The sequence below is a fragment of the Lampris incognitus genome, chromosome 6 (assembly GCF_029633865.1).
Source record: "Lampris incognitus isolate fLamInc1 chromosome 6, fLamInc1.hap2, whole genome shotgun sequence".
Lineage (NCBI taxonomy): Eukaryota > Metazoa > Chordata > Actinopteri > Lampriformes > Lampridae > Lampris > Lampris incognitus.
This window is the reverse complement of record NC_079216.1, coordinates 51,942,792-51,964,281: the sequence shown is the minus strand read 5'-3', so window position 1 is coordinate 51,964,281 and position 21,490 is coordinate 51,942,792. Positions and strand designations below refer to the sequence as shown.

At 42.5% G+C, this 21,490-nt stretch overlaps 1 protein-coding gene across 1 annotated transcript in view; it reads left to right on the top strand.

Annotated features, from left to right (window-relative positions):
- Nucleotides 1-21,490, top strand: part of LOC130114572 (A-kinase anchor protein 13-like) — a 170,177-nt gene that overhangs the window by 113,433 nt on the left and 35,254 nt on the right. Inside the window, exons 15-22 of the mRNA XM_056282434.1 lie at nucleotides 409-595; nucleotides 2,126-2,185; nucleotides 3,490-3,549; nucleotides 7,373-7,565; nucleotides 7,700-7,808; nucleotides 11,983-12,025; nucleotides 12,394-12,508; nucleotides 20,515-20,677. Of these exons, the coding sequence (XP_056138409.1) occupies nucleotides 409-595; nucleotides 2,126-2,185; nucleotides 3,490-3,549; nucleotides 7,373-7,565; nucleotides 7,700-7,808; nucleotides 11,983-12,025; nucleotides 12,394-12,508; nucleotides 20,515-20,677 (930 nt within the window). The remainder of the gene's footprint in view (nucleotides 1-408; nucleotides 596-2,125; nucleotides 2,186-3,489; nucleotides 3,550-7,372; nucleotides 7,566-7,699; nucleotides 7,809-11,982; nucleotides 12,026-12,393; nucleotides 12,509-20,514; nucleotides 20,678-21,490) is intronic.

Genomic DNA, 21,490 nt, shown 5'->3' with positions numbered 1-21,490 from the left:
TTTCTTCGCCCACCGCTGCTAAATATATTTAGAAGAAATAATTGTCTGATATATTTTTATGTTGGCTGTATGTTTCAGTATGTTGGCTGTAAGTAGTCACCTTTGTAGCATTGCCAAATCTTTCCTATGTCTTTGAATTGGAAAAAGAGGCTATATAAAACACTGAACAAAAACCAAGTCTTTGGTAGCAAAGGCATGAGTAAATGTAAAGCCAAATGACTTGCTTTTAGTTGTATGACATGAGAATAATCAGGATGAAATATGCTGTATCAGAAAAACACCTTTGTATTCTAAACAGCGTTGGTGTCAGAATATGAATCTTGAATTTGTAGCTATCTGTTAATGTCCGTCCAACTTCATTCAACTTGTTAAGTTTAGTATATCGTGATGTTTTATTTTGATTATTAGGAGGGGAAGGTGAAGAAGTTGGGATGGGCGGAGGGGAAGAGGAGGAGAGGAAAGACCAGCTGACTGAAAATCCAGTGTCATCTGCCATCCTGCGTGCTTCCATTCGATCCCTCTCGCCGTTCCGCCGTCACAGCTGGGAGCCAGGGAAAAATAACACAGCTGGAGAAACAGACATGGCACATCGCAGGTTGGCATATACGCATTAATACTCACACTCATACACACACTATTCCTTCTTATGCCAATTCTGAGTCACGGGAGGCTGGAGTCTAGCCCAGCAAGCATTTGGCACATGACTGGAGGACAGCCTGGATATGGCATTAGTCCCTGTAAGAATACACTGTTCCCATATAGTCACAGAGTCGCACATTCATTAATATATGTATACATAAACACATCAGAGCAATGAACATACTAAAATGCATTAATTGGGTGTATTTTGTTGTTGTCAATTGTGGCAAGTGGGTCACTGACATAGTGTTTTGTGGGTGGATTAAATCAATCCATTGCCTCAGTGCGATTGTGATCTATACAGTCAAACAACATGTGGTGGGGTGTCCAGGTGGCATGGCGATCTATTCAATTACCTACCAACACGGGGATCGCCGGTGCGAATCCCCGTGTTACCTCTGGCTTGGTCCGGTGTCCCTACAGACACAATTGACCGTGTCTGCGGGCGGGAAGCCGGCTGTGGGTATATGTAATGGTCGCTGCACTAGCGCCTCTTCTGGCCACTTGGGGAGCCTGTTCAGGGGGGAGGGGGAACTGGGGGAATAGCGTGATCCTCCCACGCGCTACGTCCCCCTGGCGAAACTCCTCACTGTCAGGTGAACAGAGGCGGCTGGTGACTCCACATGTATCAGAGGAGGCATGTGGTAGTCTGCAGCCCTCCCCGGATCAGCAGAGGGGGTGGAGCAGCGACCGGGACGGCTCGGAAAAGTGGAGTAATTGGCCAAGTACATTTGGGAGCAAAAGGGGAGGGGGGGCGCGTGTGTGTGTGTGTGTGTGGTGTGTTGTTGTGTGCATGCATCCGTGTGTACTGTAACATGACCAGAGAGGCCACCCCTTCTCTTGTTACATGCTGGGAAAAGCCCTGCTTGGGTCACTGAGTCAAGTGGGAATCTCCAAAGGTTTAAGCTTTCCTAAACAGCTGTGTGGGCGGGGAAGATGAATGTTCAACTAGGATATCATGTATGCTTTATCTGCTGCTCTGCTCTGTCTGGAAGTAACGTGGCTGACAGAGCTACAGATCAGCAAAGATGTATAGAGTAGTTTTCTAATGGACTTTAAAGCAAGGCCAGTTGGGCTACCTGTCATTCCCGGGGTAGTGACTCTTAATCACTACACCGTAAATTACAACATCCCAAATCTCAAAACAAGTCAGAGAGGCATTTGCAGACAATAAAGACAATTTGAGGAGTAGTACCAATGACGACCCGGAGATTTTTGGTGAATTTCGCTATCCGTTATTTCTCACATTTAAACCCGAATTTCATCTCTCTCATCCTATACTGCATTTAATTACACTCATTTAATAGCATGGTCATAAAACTAAAAATGTTCTTTCTCTGCTCTTGTTTCATCAACCTGTGGCAAAGAGTTGGTGTCTTAGTAGCTATTTCTGACCGTAGATACATCCAAATTAACTCCTTCACTCACACGCCTCTCTTCCTCTCCATCTGCTTAAACTATTCTCACTCCATCTACCCCCTGTCAGTTCACTGAAGAACCTGTCGGGAGAGATAAGGAGAACCAAGCCACCCCTTCACAGGAGAAGGTAGGTATTTTACCATCCCCCCATTTCTCCATTTACCCATCGCAAACATGTTACACTGGCTCAATCAGGAAGATTGTTAAAGTCCCTATTGATGAAGAACAATCTAAAATTTGTAGCCAAAAATCTAAACACCAAAGGGTCCTATAAAAAAAATTTTTTTTTAATTATAGAGCCAATATCAGGCTGTTTCATAGTTGAAGTCTTAGTAATTCTGATATTAAATCTATCCTCCTTTCCTGCCCAGCCTACCCATTAAAGAGAAGAGCAGCACATGTAGGCTTGTATACTTTGTATGAGAAGAGACTCGAGCTCCCTCACCTTATCCAGCATACCCTTTACTGTCAAATCTGTCCAGCTCAAATCTGTGCCAGAAAGTAGTCAATAAACGGTATGCCAAAGCAATATAGTGTCTGGGCTCGGTCTTTTATCCTCTGCCTGGTAACATGAGAAAAGGGCTATTGCATCATTCTATCTTTCCGCTTTCGGCCTGTTGATATTAGAATTCAGCTATACAGGGGCCAAGTCTCATGCACGGTATTCAATGGAAAAGTCCTTATTAAAGTGAAATGAAAGAACTGGCAAATAACATCTGTAAAGACAGAATGAGCATGGAAATGGAAAAAATTGCTTTGATTCCTTCCAAACGCCATAGGAAGACTCAGATGTATTAAGTTTAGCTTCACCAGAGCAACTCCCCTGAGTTGTCATCGCCTCTGCAGCTGGTCAGACTGTGCAGAAGCATCTGACTGTTTGAAGTACGCCGCTTTAATTAGTTTCATGCCACTTGAGGCTTTCTGTTCTCCTATGGCGTTCTGCATATAGGATGGTTAACAACAATTTCCCGAGTGATTTGTTTATGTCATCACTGTACATTGGAGTGGGTGTGATGGGGAGACATGTGTACCTTAATGTCCTAGTTTAAGCCCAAACACTCCAAGATACATTTCTATCAATTGGTTGATATAGCAATTATTCATTACATTTTCAGTTTTTGCAGAATTGTTTACTGCCTGAACAAACCAGCCCTAAATGAACTTTGGTTGTTTCCAGAAACCGCTTGTTATTGTTTCTCAACTTTAACCATCCCATTTGAAGCGCTCATCATGCCATCATTTTCTAACCTTTTGTCCATCCAACCTTCTCTCTCTTTTTATTTTTACTGTCTGTTATCCTCCCTTCTTCCATTATCCTTTCTTTGACCAACTATCCTCTCCCTCTTCGCTATCCCTTCTTTCTGGATTCTTCTCTATTTAATGCTTTTCTCTCATTCATCTATATTTCCCCCTGTCCTTCCATCTCTTCAGTATGAGTTGGTGTCCTTCCAACCTGCCTCGTCCTGATCAGGAGCAAATAGACAACAGAAGGTAATAAATATTGATCACTGAGTCATTGATTTAAGGAACCAAATTGTTTGTACATTTGCACTGGATTGCAGTTAGATTACATTAAGATAAAATACAGCTGCATGTCCAAATGTTGGCGTTAAAGGAGCGCAAATGCTGGCCCAGAGACAAACATAAAATATTTCAGAAATTAGCTGCTGCATTAAATGCAACTGAAATGCTCTTCATTACATAATACTTTAGCTGTCAACACTACAATACATTATAGAAAAGGACCAAAATGTCCTGATGCATGCTCAGTAATCCAGGTAAGGAAATCCCAGAAAGCGAATCAGTTCCTCTGGACACAATGTTTAGTGGGAAAAACGTTTTCATAATTCATCTTGATTTGTCAGTCTAAGCTGACTGCAGGTCCCACCCTTACGAACAGCACAGTTGCATAACAACTGAAATGTGAATAGTACACATTGCCATTTTAACTCCAATTAATGGTCACAGCATTTGCATATGAAACTGATCGCCGGTTTTGGTCATTATTATGCAACTGTGCTGTTTATAAAGATGTTTATAAAGATTCCCTTCAAAGATGAAAGGAAAGGGAAGGTAACATTGTGTAGTAAAATAGCTTGTACACCCGCCAGATTTGACTTGATGTGTATGTGTATGATGACCTGATGTGTATGTTGTGCAGGAAGGATGAGATCTGAGCAGAATGCTAAGAAACAGCGTAGGCCGTTTGTAATCCTGAACTCCTTTGACTGAAATTGGTGCAAGAAGCTACCTGTTAGCTTTCAGCTTCCTCACAAAGTCAATATTTTGGGACTGGAAAGGAGAATATTTCTTAGAATTACAAAAGGCTTCTATTTTTTGTTTGCTTGTTTGATTATTACCTTTCTTAGGTCAATATATTCAGATAAATTGTCTGGGTGTGTGGGGGGGGTAGGAGGAATTTGTCAAAAGGATCCTTGGAGAACATTTTGCATCCCTTTGTAATCTTATTAGGATATGCTCAAAACAAGTTTTCAAAGTTATGAAAATTTGGAAATGGACTCACCAAAGAGGATCTTGGGGGAAAAAATCCCCTTTCTCCTTTCAGGGTTGCTATACCCTGCTGTCAACAGGTATGAATATGGATTGTTCATTTTCCAGATAGCGTATCCGAGACAGAAGCAGTTGATTACAGGTGTGAATGGAGCTTTCATCACACAGTTCACTATGTTGCATAGCTGGTATCTTAGTAGTTTCCATGAGAAGCATAACACTGTCTGACAGATTGGTTCACGTCTGTCATGGCCATTTAAAATGTCTGCAGTTGATACATTGGTCAGTTATTAATAAGCTAAGTGATAGATTAATGGATTGGTGCTTGTCTGTCCTGTTGATGGCGAATTTACTTTATGATTGACAGTCAACAGCAGAACATCTTAGCTACAGTAAGACATTAGCTATTTTAGCTAATAAATTAGCTGCTGTTCAGAATGACAAGTATTAGGAGCATCATCGATGAATCAGAAATCAGAAACACTGTGAAATATAATTTCCCCAGCCCACAGCAGTCCAACACAAAGACAAAAATACATATCTAAAAACTACAAGAATGCATATATCAAACTACAAAAAAAAAAAACAAAAAAAAAATCACTGTCCGAGAGAATGAACGCCAGGATGACTGTCATAACTGCCGGTCTGCATGGACTAGCAGTTAGCTTAGCCTGTCCCACTTCCGCATCGTTTCCTCCACGGGCACAGCTCCAGGCAGGACTGTGGTCCCTGGGCCCACCAGACGCAGCAGACCCGGTTCCGCCAGCCGATCCAACGCCAGCTCTCCCAGCCAGACACTTTCGACACACCTCCCTGTATTCTACACGACAACACCAAAAACACAGTCAACGCTAGGCGAGGCCGCCACCAGACCGCCCTCAGTGTTATTGGAACTGCCAGTCTGCATGGTCTAGCAGTTAGCTTAGCCTGCCCCGCTTCCGTGTCTTGTCAGACCGCCCTCTCAGTGTTTCCTGTTCGGGCGCAGCTCCGGGCAGGACCGTGGCCCCTGGGCCCATAGGACGCAGCAGACCAAGCTCTCCCAGCCGATCCAGTGCCAGCTCTCCCAGCCATCAAACGAGGATGTGGACAGACGTGGACAAAGACACTGCATGGACGGTACTGGGTGAGGCCGCCGCAAACTTAAGTTCGCGCTGCCATCTTCCCACATCGGTACTGGGTCAGGCCGCTGTAAATGTGAATTCACGCTGCCATCTTCCCACACCGGAAGTGGTGTGGAAAATCATAAAATAAAATTGTGCTGGTAAGCAAGGACTTGGTAATATTTCATATGCTGTAAAAAAAAAAAGTGTATATATATATATATATATATATATATATATATATATATATATATATATATATATATTACACTCATCCATCCATCCATCCATTATCCAAATTGCTTAGCCTGCCCTCAGGGTTGCAGGGATGCTGGAGCCTACCCCAGCAGTCACTGGGCGGCAGGTGGGGAGACACCCTGTACACGCCGCCAGGCCATCACAGGGCCCACACACACACACACACACACACTCACAACTGGGGACAATTTAGTACGACTAATTCACCTGACCTACATGTCTTTGGACTGTGTGAGGAAACTGGAGCACCCGGAGGAAACCCACACAGACACGGGGAGAACATGCAAGCTCCACACAGAGGACAACCCGGGACAACCCCCAAGGTTGGCCTACCCCAGGCTCGAATCCAGGACCTTCTTGCTGTAAGGCAACCATGCTAACCACTGCGCCATCGTGCCGCTAGGGAATCTCCATATTCTGTAGATTTCCAACCGCACACTTTAAGACTGACAGTTGGAGAAGCTGACCTGAGGCAGTGGCAATGACAACCCAAAATTTGAAAAACAACAAATTCTGCTGGCCATAATAGTGTAGCCATGTCTGTGAAATGTATCGCCTATTATGAACTCAGTATAGAATCAAAATCAGTTTTGTTTGCAGAGTTAGTTTTCACATATCAGGAATTAGCTTGGTACATCAGTCACGGTGACACTCATCAGTTTCCTTTGTGTGGTGAAACTTACATGGTAAATGGAACAAATTCTGACATGACCTCATAATGCTGACTTTGTGTTTCATGAGAATGCTGTTAAATGGAGGTTCAGTTAAGCCATTAGTTTTTTGTTGGATATAAAAGATGTGCTTCTCAGATTTATAAATTTAGCTTCTGGTTGTTGTATTTTTATGCTGGTGCAGGTTCCAGTTGTACCAGACTTCAGATATTTGAGCATTTCAACTGGTTGAGCTATGCTCAATCAGTAAAGCTAGGCACATAAAGACTCACATATCTTCAAAGAGAACAAGCATGTTATTGTGTACATTGTTATATCGAACATCTTTAAAAACTGATCAATGAGATAAATGGCACTCATCTATAGAAATGTATTCTGTGTTTCCTATGCTAACCTATAGACTGAAGATGTTGTTGAGATTGACATTTAGATTCCGGCTTCACAGTTGTCTGTGCAGGTTGCAGCAATAAAATGATTCTTAATTTTGATACTTTGATTCCACACCTGTATTTGATTTGAGAGAAATTCTCAATAGCAGTTGTAATAATGTATTTTGCTGTGCTGGCCTACAACTTCACAACCAATGCAACATGCTTTCCGATCTCAGTATTGCACTGATAGTAGTGAAACAAAATTAAATTCAGAAACTGCCTGGACATAATTTGCATAGCTGCAACCAAGACAGAACTTGAGGGGTAAAGCCAAAGACTCATGACACTACCTGAACTCATCTAACTCTTATATATTATTTCTCCAATTTTTGTCTACCTACAGCTACAGTCTGGAAGGTTTGGAGGTGGAGAGGGGAGTTTGCCCAGCCTCATGTGCAAATCTTGGAATGTCTGATCGGGAAGGGAGGTCTTTGGGAAGGGGAGTACGACTGGACAACCAGGAGAAAGGAGGAGGCTCACTCGTCTCCCTCACTGAGGAGGAGCAGGAAGGAGATGCAAGCAGCATTGATAGTCAGGTTAGGTTTGTGTGTGAAAGTGTTTGCGCATATGCACGTTGTTTATTTTGTATGTGCGTGCGTGCCTGAACAATCCATGTCTGAGGTTGAATTCTTTTTTCCTCCCTTTTCTTTTTTCCCTGTGGGTATCGTAGGGCTCTCACCGGGCCCTGTCTATGACAACCAGCTGTCATGCTATGTCCCACCACCAAATCCTCACCAAATCCATCTCAATGCTTGCCATCAGTCACCGTGAAACAGACGGTGAGTGTCTGCCTCCAAATTCTCTTCTCTTCTTCTTTCTCTGAAATTACACTCATTTTGCATTTCTTAAATATTGTTGGGCTCGTTTCATTTTAGACTTCTCATCAGCTTTCATTTCTCGAAGCACCTTTTAATTCTTTAACTTTTATTTTTGAAAGACTGTGATAAAAATTAGCTTTTTGGTTTCCTATTTATCCTTCCACCCCTTCCAATACCCTTCAGTGATTGGACGACCTCGAGCAAAGCGACGAATCAGCTTCTCCCTCAGTATCTCCCCGCTTCTACCCAAAACTAGAAGCTTCTTTTCTATTGGCTCTTCCTCCAGTGATGAGGAAGAGCAGGGAGGTAGTAAGTACAGTGAATCCCCGATTCTCTCCTGCGGGTTTGGGTTTCCCCTTTCTGTGTCGGTGTGGTGCCCTTTAATGTGTCTGACAAAAGACAATTGCTCGCTTACAATGGCCACTTCCTGGTGTAGAATCAGAATGGATAGAAAAAGTACTTTCTTGTTATCTCCTTTATTCCAAATGAGATGCACCATATGTCAAAATTGCTCAAAAATACAAATTTTCATTTATACAAACTAGGGGTGGGACCATTCACAAATTTCACTGTTCGATACGTCTCACGATTCAGTGCTCACAATTTTGATTCAATACGATACAGTGGATGCCTTGATAAGCAGGCAACAAAACACTATTGCAGTTCTCTATTTTTCATTTATTTTAAGAACTAAGCCCAACATTTTGGCATTATCCAGGCACGTATTCAAACGTAATGCAAGTGCAAAAGTTCTAACAAAATTTTTTTCCATCTTTTCTTCTTGTATAACACAACTGCTTTACTTAAAAACTTAAAAAATTACTAGAACGACCAAGGCGGTCATTTTGACGGTTTTGGATTTTCAAAGTTTAATAACTTTGTGGAGAAAAAAAAGATACACACCTGCCACTCCCTGAATGCTCCTAAAATTGCATATATATGCATTAAAATGAGTTTTCATTGCCGTCACAACGTTCAGTTGTTTTTTGCATTTCATGTTTTATAGGCCTTGTTATGTTTGTTAGATTAGCAGTATGTGTTTTCCATTTTGTTTTCCAGGTATTATTTCCAACATGTCTGGGTACAGCCGCTGTTTCAGACGCACCATGACTACCACCGAGGCGTTGCAGTATTTACAGGCGTTGGACAGCGGCGATTTTAAATTGTTTGAAAAATAGTATTCTAACGATCACGGATGTGTACACTTGCTAGCCCATTGGCTAACGGATCAGACCCTTTAGTCGGCGCTTAACGTAGTACTCATGGTACGGGAGACTCGGGTTCGCGTCCCAGCTGCGGCAGTTCCTAGCTGCCCCATGAATTCGCTACAGTATTAAAGTTGTTAAAATATTAATTTTGGTGTCAGTCGTTTCCTAACAGACATACTAACAAATACAATGCATTAATATCTCAATTGGGAATTTATCTTGACGGAATGTAGAGTTTAAAAAAACAGCCGTCATTTTGACCGCCCATGGTTGTTTTAGGTAGGAGTGAAATCCCGGTCGTTCTAGTGTTAATAACATGATTTTGTGAAATGCAGAGCGTCTCGAACCGTGAAAACCGTATCGAACGATTCGGAATTCGATCCAGTATTGTCCCACCCCTAATACAAACATAAAATGATAGAAAGTTCAATGCAACTCCCGCCAGAGATTTCAACTTGGTAATTTGTCATGACGGTGTCTTAATCACTGCACTTTCTTCATAGAAAGAAATGTGCTCTTGCAGCCGTCTTAAATGTGTGTCAGTCAAGTAATTTATCAGAAACATTGAATTAGAAAGGAAAGTTCTATCCATTTTATTTCTTGGTCTAAAGTAATCCTATCCCTATTTGGTTACTGACCTCTGGCCTCTCCTAAAACCTCAGGGCGTTTCCCCTCACATACATGTGATAACTGGAATAGTATGCTACTTAATGTTGATACTGTTGCTAAATTGAAAACCCCCACAAAACACGTACCCCTAACTTAAACCTTTGACTCCTCAAAACCCAGTATCTTAAAAAGATAAGTTAAAGTGTTATGTCATTCATGTTTAAAGACAGTAAAGGATTTTCTAATTTCAGTGTTGCACAATATTCACACCAGTGCATTAGGTTGGCATTGGCTAGACAGTATCATTACATTGAATATTCAAAAAAGGAATACATTATTACTCATCTATGAATGCAATTTAACATGGAGTACTCATTTTAGATACGGAAATTCAGTGGAAAGCCTGTGGCTTGTATTGAGTTTTACTCGCTTTTTCAACTCTTCTACATTCAACAGGCACAACCCTTACTATGCGTTTTAACCATGCCCAGGTTTGAGTGCTTGCCTGAAAAATGAACAAGTGAATTTCGTGCCAAATCACAAGCAGGCATTTTTGATAACACGCTGCTAGCAAGTTTGCTAGACCCAATAAAAGACAGCTAAGTTTTTAGTGAGCCAGATTTGGCTCAGCAATAAGACCCAAATGGTGTATGATTAATGATGTATGAATGATAAATAATGTAAAAACATCAGACACTACTTCACATGTGTATTGAACGTTTTATTGTGTTGGTTACCGGTGCAACATATTTGGTAATCAGCTTGTCCTCCATCTTGACTGAAGAGATGTCTTTAAAGGGGGCGTAGCTTATAGCCCTACTTGAAGGTGATTGGTTTTCGCTAGGCGAAAGTTCGCTTGAGCTAACGCTAATTTTGCAACGATTGTAGTTGCGATTAACTCCGCCCATTCGTCTCCCTCCATTTTCTTTTCATAAATTCGTGCCGCTTATAAATTTCACTTCGCGTTCAGTTAAAACACACCCTTAAGGCTCTTCATCTGTTAAGCCCAGACTTTTTTCAGCCATTTGCAATCAAAAGCCAGGTTTTGTACCAGCCAGACACTACTACTGTGGATTTCACTTATTAGTTTCACTCTCTGTTGTTGACGTGTACTGATGAATGAAATCAGCTAATGGACAGTAGCGTGTGGTGGGAATGACAAACCTGCATGTGTTCTCTATGGCACGTTTTTTGTTTTGCCATCTGGCACCATCTCCGACCTTCTCTCCTCATCCGTCTTTCCACCCTCATTGAATATCAACAGGAAATTAAATTCATGCCCCTGGTTCCCATCATTGAGATCTTTATAGCTTTGATACAGTTAGTGGTCCAAATGGGGCCCTTCTCCTAGAAGTTTTATGTTTTACAAGCATAAGATTGAACCCACAGTTCAATTTTCATTTTTACCCCAAGAAACAATAAATGGGCACAACCCCATTTTGTTATGTTTGCGTAACCGTGGCAATTTACTGCACGCCTTCCTCCAAAACAGTTGCAGGTACTATAATGATTATGTACACATGTTGAACTGTTGCCCCTTAGTGGGAACCCTCAATCCTGGCTGTGTTTATTCATTGCTGTACCCATTGAACTGCCTGGGGACAAATGAGCTTTACGGGAACAAAAAAAAAATGTCCAGCGCCTTTGGGGTAACCGTTTTTTATAACTAGTAATAAAAATGTAGTTTATTTATTTTGTGTGTGTGTGTGTGTGTGCATGTGTATGTGTGCTGAACAACTGTCTTTGGGTTAGGTGTCTCATTACTTATATGTATTATTTGTAATGCTGATAACTCGTTCACACTCCCTTGGTTGCCCTTGGGTCTTTCTGATTCTCCTCTTTTCACTGCTTCTTTATGTTGTGTCGATGGGTTTAGTTCCATCAGCCAATTCATTTGATTAATTTGTTTCCTGGCATTCTCCCCAAACCTGCCACACAGTGTCCACTATTAAAAAAGAAAACTACCCTCACTAGGTTATTCCTCCGCCCCCCCTCCCCCTCCCCCTTCTCTCCTTCCTTATACTGTTTAGTGATATTTCAGTTTGGTGCAACTTTTATTTAGTTTTCTGTGGAAACCACAAATAAAGTTTGTGCATAATAAACTAATAATTTTGGTCAAACTAAGGACCCACAGGTATGAGTACATTATCACTAGCTAAATAATTTTAGACTAAATTTTAAACCATTGTAGATCCCTTGTCATCACAATAATGCTAACCAGACTATACCTTTAAACAAGATGCACATTAACACATGCACAGCAAAACAAAGGTTTGAATATTATCAACTTAATGTGATGATTTTGTTACTTCCTGTAGGAGTGGGTTCCTCTTCCAGCACTTCTGGGTCACTAGAATACAGGTAAGAATGTAGCCTAATAATAATAATCGTATTTTCCAATGCTATGAATTTCCTTATTTATGATGCTGGACTCCACAAGGGATTCTGCACTGCTCTCTTGTGGCTTATGACATCAGTGTGAGGATAGATGATGACAAGCGGGTTAGAATCAGAATGACTCAACTCTGGGCCAAAACTGCTTAATTTGGGTTCAACCTTTATATGAAGGCACCTGGGAAGACTTGAGCCCCAAAAGGGATCATAGCATTGAAAAGAGGAATCTTAAACTTCTTTGTAGATGTTTCATGCAGTTTGTCTGTCTTCTCACCCCCAACTGTTGTGCCTAATAAAGAATTCATGGTTACACCATTTCTCAATCTGTCTGTCAGTATTTCAGAGGAGGAGCCAGGTCCATTGAGGAGCGACACTGAGATGAGAGGAGGAGGAACCAAGGTCAGCAGGACATTCAGCTACCTCCGCAGCAAGATGAGCAAGAAAAGCAAGGTGAGTGTTTATCATTTTGGCGTGTGTGTGTGTGTGTGTGTGTGTGTGTGTGTGTGTGTGTGTGTGTGTGTGTGTGTGTGTGTGTGTATGTGTGTTGTTCTTTGTAGCATAACCCAACAAGCTTTCTCTTTTTTGCTCTGTATCATACATCATCTGAGGTATGCACAATTTGTATGTATCAATCAATAATTCCAGGTATAGCCAAAGACAGAGACACAGTTCAGCGCAGCACCTGACAACAATGCACCCCATTGTTCATTATTCGCCCGTCTCTCTTTGTCAGTTTCCCCCTATTTCAAATACAATTGCTGAAATGAACCATTTTCCATCAGGACTACAAACTCGCTTACTGCATTCAAGAAAGATTTAAAAACTCTCCTTTTCCATGCCTTCCTTAATCCATTAATGGTCATTTGTGGCTTTGTCCAGCTAAATTGTAATTTCTAATTGCACTATAAATGTCATCCATGCAAAGAAATGATTTGATTACTAGTGTTCTATGATCAGTAGGTTGACACGTGAATATATATCAACGTATTTGCTGACTCTTGTTAGTAATTTCGGAGGAAAAAGTCTCTGTATGAGACTTCCTGGCTAAGCAATGTTGGGCAAGCTACTTGGAAAGTGTCGTGAGCTAAGCTACCAGTTTACCACATTAAACTGGTAGTTTACCAGTTTACTACATGAAATATACAATATAAATATAATTAAAAATGTACTACATTAAATGAAGCTTCACTACACTAAGAGAAATGTAGCTTGCTAAGCTACATGGAAACAGTAGTTTACTACATCGAAGCTTTTTTTTTTTACATTGAAGGAACTTCATTCCAAGTCAGTGCTAGCTCAGTGATCAATAAACCTGTCAGTCAATAAGATAAGCAGGCAAAAAATATTCAGTTCAATTCTTTATTAAACAATAAGCTGTGCTCTCCAAAGCCAATTTGACAACAAAAGCAAACAAACAAACAAAAAAACATGTGCTCCACATAATAACAATAAGGTGTGGAGAGAGAGAGAGAGTGTGTGTGTGTGTGTGTGTGTGTGTGTGTGTGTGTGTGTGTGTGTGTGTGTGTGTGTGTGTGCACGTGCGTGCATTGGTATGCTAAATTTAGACTTTGGGGGTACTCCGGTGGCTCACCTGGTAGAGCACATACCACATAACGTGGAGTCCTTGCCGCAATGGCCTGGGTTTGAATCCGTCTCAGGCCCTTTGCTGCATGTCGTCCCCTCTCTCTCCCCTGCCTTTCCTGTCTCTCTCTCGACTATCGCTATCAGATAAAGGCGGAAAATGCCAAAAAAAAAAATCCATCCATCCATTCGTTATCTGAACCGCTTATCCTGCTCTCAGGGTCGTGGGGATGCTGGAGGCTATTCCAGCAGTCATTGGGCAGCAGGTGAGAAAACACCCTGGACAGGCCGCCAGATGATCACAGAGCAAAAAAAAAAATCTTAAAAAAAAATAGACTTGTGCTCAATCTGCATACTGTAAGTTAACTGAAAACTCAATAACTCAACTCAGACCACAGCAGAATAAACCTGCTCCAAACAATAACAACATGGCAAAAAAAAAAAAGCATGTCCTCAAAATAACATTTGGTGTGTGTGTATGTATGAGCGCGCGTGTGTCAGAAAAAGCTCTATCTCTGTCCGCACCCTCTGCCGTCTTTCCATCAAGTAACCTCTAACTCGCTGGCGTGTCTGTATTCCCCTGCAGTAGACAAGTTGCAGGCATCAGCCCAAGGTTTGGTGCGTGATGTCACCGTCATACGGAAGTGCTTCTGTCAGCTACACGTACAGGTCCGTGTACGGCGGTGGCATCACTTACTGAGGCGTTGCAGTTTTCCTTCAGGCCGTAGCAGAAAGCTCTGCTGTGCTTGAGCTTCGACAATGTTTGGGAAAACGTCGCTTGTGTGAACGCTACCGCACTACTTGGTCAATAAAAGCGGTTGGCTGCTGAAAAGCTATTAATTGATAGCTATCAGATCCAGTTTCTTAGCCCTTGTCCATGAATGTCTTGTTCCAGTGGCCCATTTCTCATCAGTTTAGCCTGGTTCCCCAACACCTGATGTGGACCTTGTTAACCCAGGTGACGTCCGAGCTAGTGTGACTCTGTTCATGTTACTCTCACTCATGTCTGTGGTAGTTGGCTTGTATGGCATTAGGAGTCTAAGCCACGTACTCATACTGGATACTCGTCCCAACCAGTACCAACACGTACTAAATACAAATCACAGAAAGTTGAATCAGTTCATCTGGACGCAACGTTTATTGAGAGAAACATTGCATCACTCGTCTAAGTGACCTCTTCAGTCTCAACTGACTGCAGGTATGCCCACCCTGATAAGCAATACAGTTGCATAACAACCGAAAACGATTGGTTTCATATGCAAATTGCTATAACCATTAGCTAGAGTTTCAATGGCAATGTGTACTATTCACAGAGGATTGGGGAATATTTGCAATCACAGCATTGTAAGATGGTGACAGATGTCCACTTAGCCCCCCCCAGTTCAAGGATAGTCGTTCCCTCTTCAAATAGATGGCTTCTTGGACCTATTCAAACCAGCATTCCTCCCTATCAAGGATGTGCACATCCTCATCCTTGAAAGAGTGGCCACTGGCCTGTAGATGAGTGGAGACTGCGGAGTCCTGGCCTGACATGTTAGCTCTTCTGTGTTGTGCCATCCTCTTCGCCAGTGTCTGTTTGGTTTCCTCGATGTACAAGTCACAGCAATCCTCCTGGCACTATATTGCTGTTTGTGCAGGGGGACCAATCCTTTGGGTGGACCAATTTCTGGCACAGCGTGTTTTGGGGTCTGAAAGCAACTGAACTGTTTGAAAAATACGCGTCTCAATTGTTCCGACACTCACGCCACATACAGAATCACCACCGGTTTACACTTGGGCAGCTGTTGTCCTTCTCTCTTCGATTGGCTGGTGCACTGTTTGGATGTCTTCCTGGCTTTGACAAACGCCCAGTTAGGATAACCACACTTAACTAAGGCCTGTTTAATGTGGGATTTCTCCCCTTCTCTGGCCGCTGTGTTGGTGGGGACATTGTCAGCTCAGTGGTACAGCATCCTGATAACTCCTAGTTTGTGCTCCAATGGATGATGAGAGTCAAACCTTAAGTACTGATCATTATGTGTTGGTTTACGGTAAACATCAACAATTAAATGTCCTCCATCACCAATTACAATTTAACAGTCTAAGAAGGCTAACCTGTCATTTTTCACATCCTCCCTAGTGAATGTGATGTGGTTTTCCACAGACTTCTCCTATCGCCACCTTGTCGTGGTGGAGAAGCTTGCATGTACTAATGATCCCAAGAGCTATGCTGTCCAAAGCTTGGCTCCTGGTAGGGTCACCCAAGGCAAGGAGGAGCTTCCAGATGAAGTGTGATCCAACAAAGACCTCAACGGTGGCGGAACTGGCAGAAGATGTCTTCAGGTCACAGTGCTAGTGAAAGTGGATGAAGGCTGCAACAGAGGATGGTCCCCAATCGTCTTGGTTCTCCATGCCATTGGACTCTGGCCACCCCCTGCCAAGGACCGTGCGGTGGCTGCAGGCACAACAGCCACTCCACATAAAAAGCTGTCATGCACAGGTGTCCTCCCACAAGGACACCCACAAGGACCTTGAAAGAGGACAGTCATACTCGACCCCGAGTGGCTGCCAATGATGATGTCCAGAGTTAATGTGGTCGGCGAAATCTGGTACGTCCTGAGATTTATTTTCAACCCAGGTGTCGTCCACAAATCTGAACCAATGGCAAGGTGGTGTCCCTGGATAGGACATCGGAGCCATCTTTTCCACTTCCTCCATGAACAAGTTGGCCAGTATAGGTGAAACTGGGGAACCCATAGCGCATCCATGCTTCTGCCTGTAGTACTGGCCCCTGTATGTGAAGTACATGGACTGAAGACACAGCTTCATGAGAAGATCTGAGTACATCTGTTGCCATCTTACAATGCGGTGGTTGCAGTTATTCCCCAATCCTCTGTGAATAGTACACATAGCCATTGTAACTCTAGTTAATGGTCACAATAATTTGCATATGAAACCAATTGGGGTTTTTTCGGCCGTTATGCCACTGTATTGTTTATAAGGGGTGGAGACACCTGCAGTCAGTTGAAACTGAAGATGTCAGATGAGTGATGTTGTGTCAATATCAACTGATTCAACTTTCTGTGATTTCCTTAGCGGGATTATTGAGCGCACAGAAAGACACTACATACAAATGTGCATGAGATACAATGGGACTAGGGTACATATGAGCAGACAAGACGAGCAGTTCTTGCACAGTAACAAAGTTGTGAAGTATTAAACTGTCTAAAACGGTGTTTATGATGTTTTTCTTATCAAAGGTTGGCTGGGGTCTCCAGGAGGACCACAAAGACAACATAAGGGTTAAGTGTAGCCTGAATCAAAACTGTTACACAGGATGTTTGCTGGAGTGTTAGGGTGGCAGAGGGACGTGAGAGAGAACAGGAAGGAAGAGGATGGGTTTGTGTGTGTGTGTGTGTGTGTGTGTGTGTGTGTGTGTGTGTGTGTGTGTGTGTGTGTGTGTGTGTGTGTGTGTGCGCGTGTGCACATCTAATTTACAAATGGAACATGGACCTTGTGCTGAAGTGTTGTTTCATTTGCCTTGGGATGCTGTATGTTTCACTTATTTTATCATCTACCGACCAAACCACACTATCCTCCCTGCTCTGTGCTGTGTCAGCATCGGCTTCTCGTGGGACAGGAAGCAGACATTTGTCATATCCTAAAACATTAACATTTCTAAGATGCGCGGTTTCTTCAGGAGTCTGAGAAGAGGCAAAATTACAAGAAAGAGGAACCTTGTGCAGTGATCGCCTCTGTGTGCATGTCTGAGCATCTGTGGAGGACTTCTGCACTTCAGCTATGAATGTGCGTGCGCTCACTTCCCGATATTTAAAGAAGGCAGATGACGGCGTGTAGACAGTGGCAAGCCAGATAGAAAGAAGACAAGTCAGACGTCTGTCTGACACGGGCACCTTATTTAGAGAGCACAAAGGAAAAGAGGAGAGAAAGATAGGAATTGAAAAGTAGAAAGAACGATGGAGACAGACGTGGAGAGACAAACAAATCCCAAACTAATGTAAAGATCGAGGACGAAGAGGATTATGTCAAGGATGGCGTGTAAAAGATTCACCTGCTCAATAAAACGGAGAGCAGAAAATAGATTCTGTGAGGTAGGAGGCAGAAGATGATGGCTGTACAGGTGTGTGTGTGTGTGTGTGTGTGGGTGTGGGTGTCTGTCTGTGTCTGTGTGTGTGTGTGAGCGTCTGTGTGTGTGTGTGTGTGTGTGTCTGTGTGTCTGTGTGCTTGTGTGTGTGTGTGTGTGTGTGTGTCTGTCTGTCTGTCTGCCTGTGTGTGTGTGTGTGTCTGTCTGTGTGTCTGTCTGCCTGTGTGTGTGTGTGTGTGTCTGTGTGTGTGTGTGTGTGTGTGTGTGTGTGTGTGTGTGTGTGTATGAGGAGAGAGCTCAGCAAGGCAGTGATACACACACAGTGTTGATGTTGGTGATGATGGAAGCCGTAATGGACGGGTGGCAGTGATAATGAGAGTACACCGAGGCTGGTGATACCCTCGGTGATACCCTCAGGGTACACTGAGGCTAGTGATACCCTCAGTGTACCCTACTGTGTCGTGATACCAGTGATGGTGGCGATGACATTGAAGACAATTTGAATAGAGCTCAATAGATATATATGTCAAACTCACATTTTTTCCATGAACTTCTTGTCAGATCATTCCTCTTATCATCTGCCTGCTAAAAAGTGAGCTGAAATTGCATTTGATTATTAGCTGTTTTTTCCTCAGGGTTGATCAGTAGGCGTTGTAGCGGTAGTTCGTCGTTGTGTGGTGTGTATGCTGTAAAGGGTTTAGCTTCTGTCATAATGGTATCTGTTACTTGGTATTAAAGCACGTGTGTGTGTGTGTGTGAATGACGGGAGCAAGGGAGATGTATACAGAGCTGGTGGGAGTAATTCCTCGGGCATTTTCACAGGACGAGCAGGTCTGCTGCTATTTTGAAGCTATTTTGGGCTTCATAATCTTGACCCACTTTGTATGCCATGTACCCAAACTCAACAAGTTGATTAGAGTCAAGTTTCCGATCAAACCAATGCCCCGTCCGTATCTAGGCAGTCAGACCATAATATGTTCATGTGTTTATAGCGAAGCAGACAGAAGGTATACAGTATGACGTTATTTATGGTTGCACGTGGGTTAAGAGCCGATACCAGAATAGAGTATAATGGAGCGCAGCTATTTTTCGCAATAAAGGCATGATTTTGGCCTCTCCCTAATTTGATCCATTGAATACTTTTCTCCTAGATAACTCTTTTTTTCCCCCCCGTCCTGTCTCCACATCGGCACTACAGTACAATTTAAGCAGTTTACAGCAGCATTTAGACGGCTGTCCCGCTAACAGCATTGCATCACTTGGACTTGGTGGGTTTATTCAATGGTGCAGCTCACCGTCTAATAGAGCCTTACCCGAATACAATGCATTGTCTGTAAGTGGGATACTCATGCAGAGCTCTATAATAAAAAATAAAAAACTACATTTCTCGATGAAATACTCGGGCAAGTTTGTGAGCCATTGCCAAAAATGCTGTGGTTCATGGTTCCTCGCAGTACTACTACACCGTTTATAACCAACAGTTTCAAACGAATTCAGTTAAAATATAGAAAAAGGAGATTACAGTCATTTAATGACAATAATATTTGCATCCCCAACACAAGGTTATGAGGAGCATAACATAAAAACAAGTTAACAAAGTTAAAAAAAAATAGTTTTAAATACATGGTGATGGTGGTCGCGTGGCTCGGGTCCTGGGCTGTTCCGGTGGCGTCTGGACACTGCTTGGCATCCTCCTCATCATATTCTTCATATATTTTATAATTCCATTATAATTGTGTTATCCTCTTTGAAGGTTGCATTCTGTAAATTGTGTAAACACAACATCCATTGCACGTTGTCCGTCTTGGGAGAGAGACCCCTCCTCTGTTGCTCTCCCTGAGGTTTCTTCCTATTTTTCTCCCTGTTAAAGGTGTTTTTTAGGGAGTTGTTTCTTATCCGATGCGAGGGTCTAACGACAGGATGTTGTGTTGTTGTAAAGCCCCCTGAGGCAAATTTGTACTTTGTGATAATTGGGTATACATATAAAGTTAACTTGACTTGACTGAAAAGATTTTTATATCATAAGACATTCAGTGGGGCCCTGCCTGAGGTTCTCGGGCTGCATGCCAGATCCTAAGATACTAACAAGTATACAATGGAGGAGATGCCAAGGCGTGCTTTCATACCATAGTCAGTGAAATCTTAAAATATGTTCCTACTTGACAGCAGTGAAGAGATACTTAAATTGGGACATATAATCTGTTCATTTGGTACCATTTTTAGATCCCTGCTGCTGCATTCTTAATGATATCCATAAAAGGCATAATTGACAGAGGTCATATTAATGGGAGTTGTAGTGGCAGCCTACTCGGCTGACAAAAAAAAACAACTGTGGATGACTTCTGAATCCGTAGAAGATAAAAAGAAGCCAAATTTATATGTTTGAATATCAAAAAGCAGAGCTACCTTACTTTATTTTCCCACTCTTCCGAAGTCCTCTCATTTTCTAAAGTTTATGTCCATTGGCTTAACTGGGAATATAGGTTATGGGTTGGGAGTATGGACTAACAAAATCACATGACATTTATATATTCGAAAAAGCCAAGTAAGTGTGCTGCTTGTCCTGCAAGGTCACGTGTGATGTCAACAAAGCAGTTATGGGAATAATGGAGGAAGTCAATAGATTTTAATGAGTTGTCTACTTAGTATTGTCTGGATACCGGTGTGAAGTCCTAATGCACATTTTAGACTGTAGATACAGATGTGTATGAATGCAATTACTTTAGGTGTTAGCAAAAGTCTTGTTTTGATCCTTTTTTTTTCCCCTTTCTCCCATTTTTTTTTACCTCAGGAGAAGGACAAAGACAGAAAAGGAGAGAAAGAGCGAGAGATTAGGGAAAAAGAAAAGAAGCTTGTCAACGGTCATCTCTTCTCTCCAGTACCTCCATGCCCTTCCTCAGCCTGTCAACAGTGTACCAAAGCCCTCAACACGAAGGAAGCCTTCCTTTGTAACAGTAAGACAGACAGACTACTCCTACTACTCATCCTCCTCCACCTCCTCCCTCTTCTTTTTCTGCTCTTCTCTCTCCATACACTCTACTCATCCTCCTCCTGTCCTTCCTCCTCTTCGTCTTTGCTGCCAGAATCTAAATATAGTGTCCTCTACTCTGTCGCCTTTACCGTTGTCTTTTCTTTTTCTCCTCTCACCTTTGTCCTTGTTCTTCAGCCTGTTCCTTGTTTTCAATAAATTTGATAAAGTAATCCTCCTGCCAGTTTCTTTATGGTTTGCCTCGCTCACTTCCCTTAATATGCGCTCTGTTGTTCTCGCAGTTTAATTTTATCATGAGCACTAAAGTGAAAGTACCAGCCAATTTTTATATTCACACTCTAAACGTGACGTTCTTGGAAGTTTTAATTTAGTTGCTATTGGAACAGCTCCACATTTTGCTTTCTAGAAGACACCTTTTTAGGAGCTGCAGCTTTCTAGCTAGGATTTGGACTGTTTTTTTCTGTCCAGTACTGTGTGAATTACTCTCAAATCCACATCAGGTGCTTGTTAATCATCTCTCGGTTAGACTAGATTATTGCAAAACGCTTCTCGCTGGTTTCCCACCTGCTGCAAAGGATACAGAATAATGCAGCACGTTTGGTTTTCAACCTTCCAAGATGTGCACACGTCTAACCTCTCTTTGTTTCTTCACACCGGCTCTCTTTTGCTGCCTGTATAAAGTTTAAAACCTTGCTGTAGGTTTCCTGCAAACCCCTATTAACATGTACGCTCTTCTTGCCTTCTTCATTCTGCCTTTGCAGGGTTATTGTCAATGCCC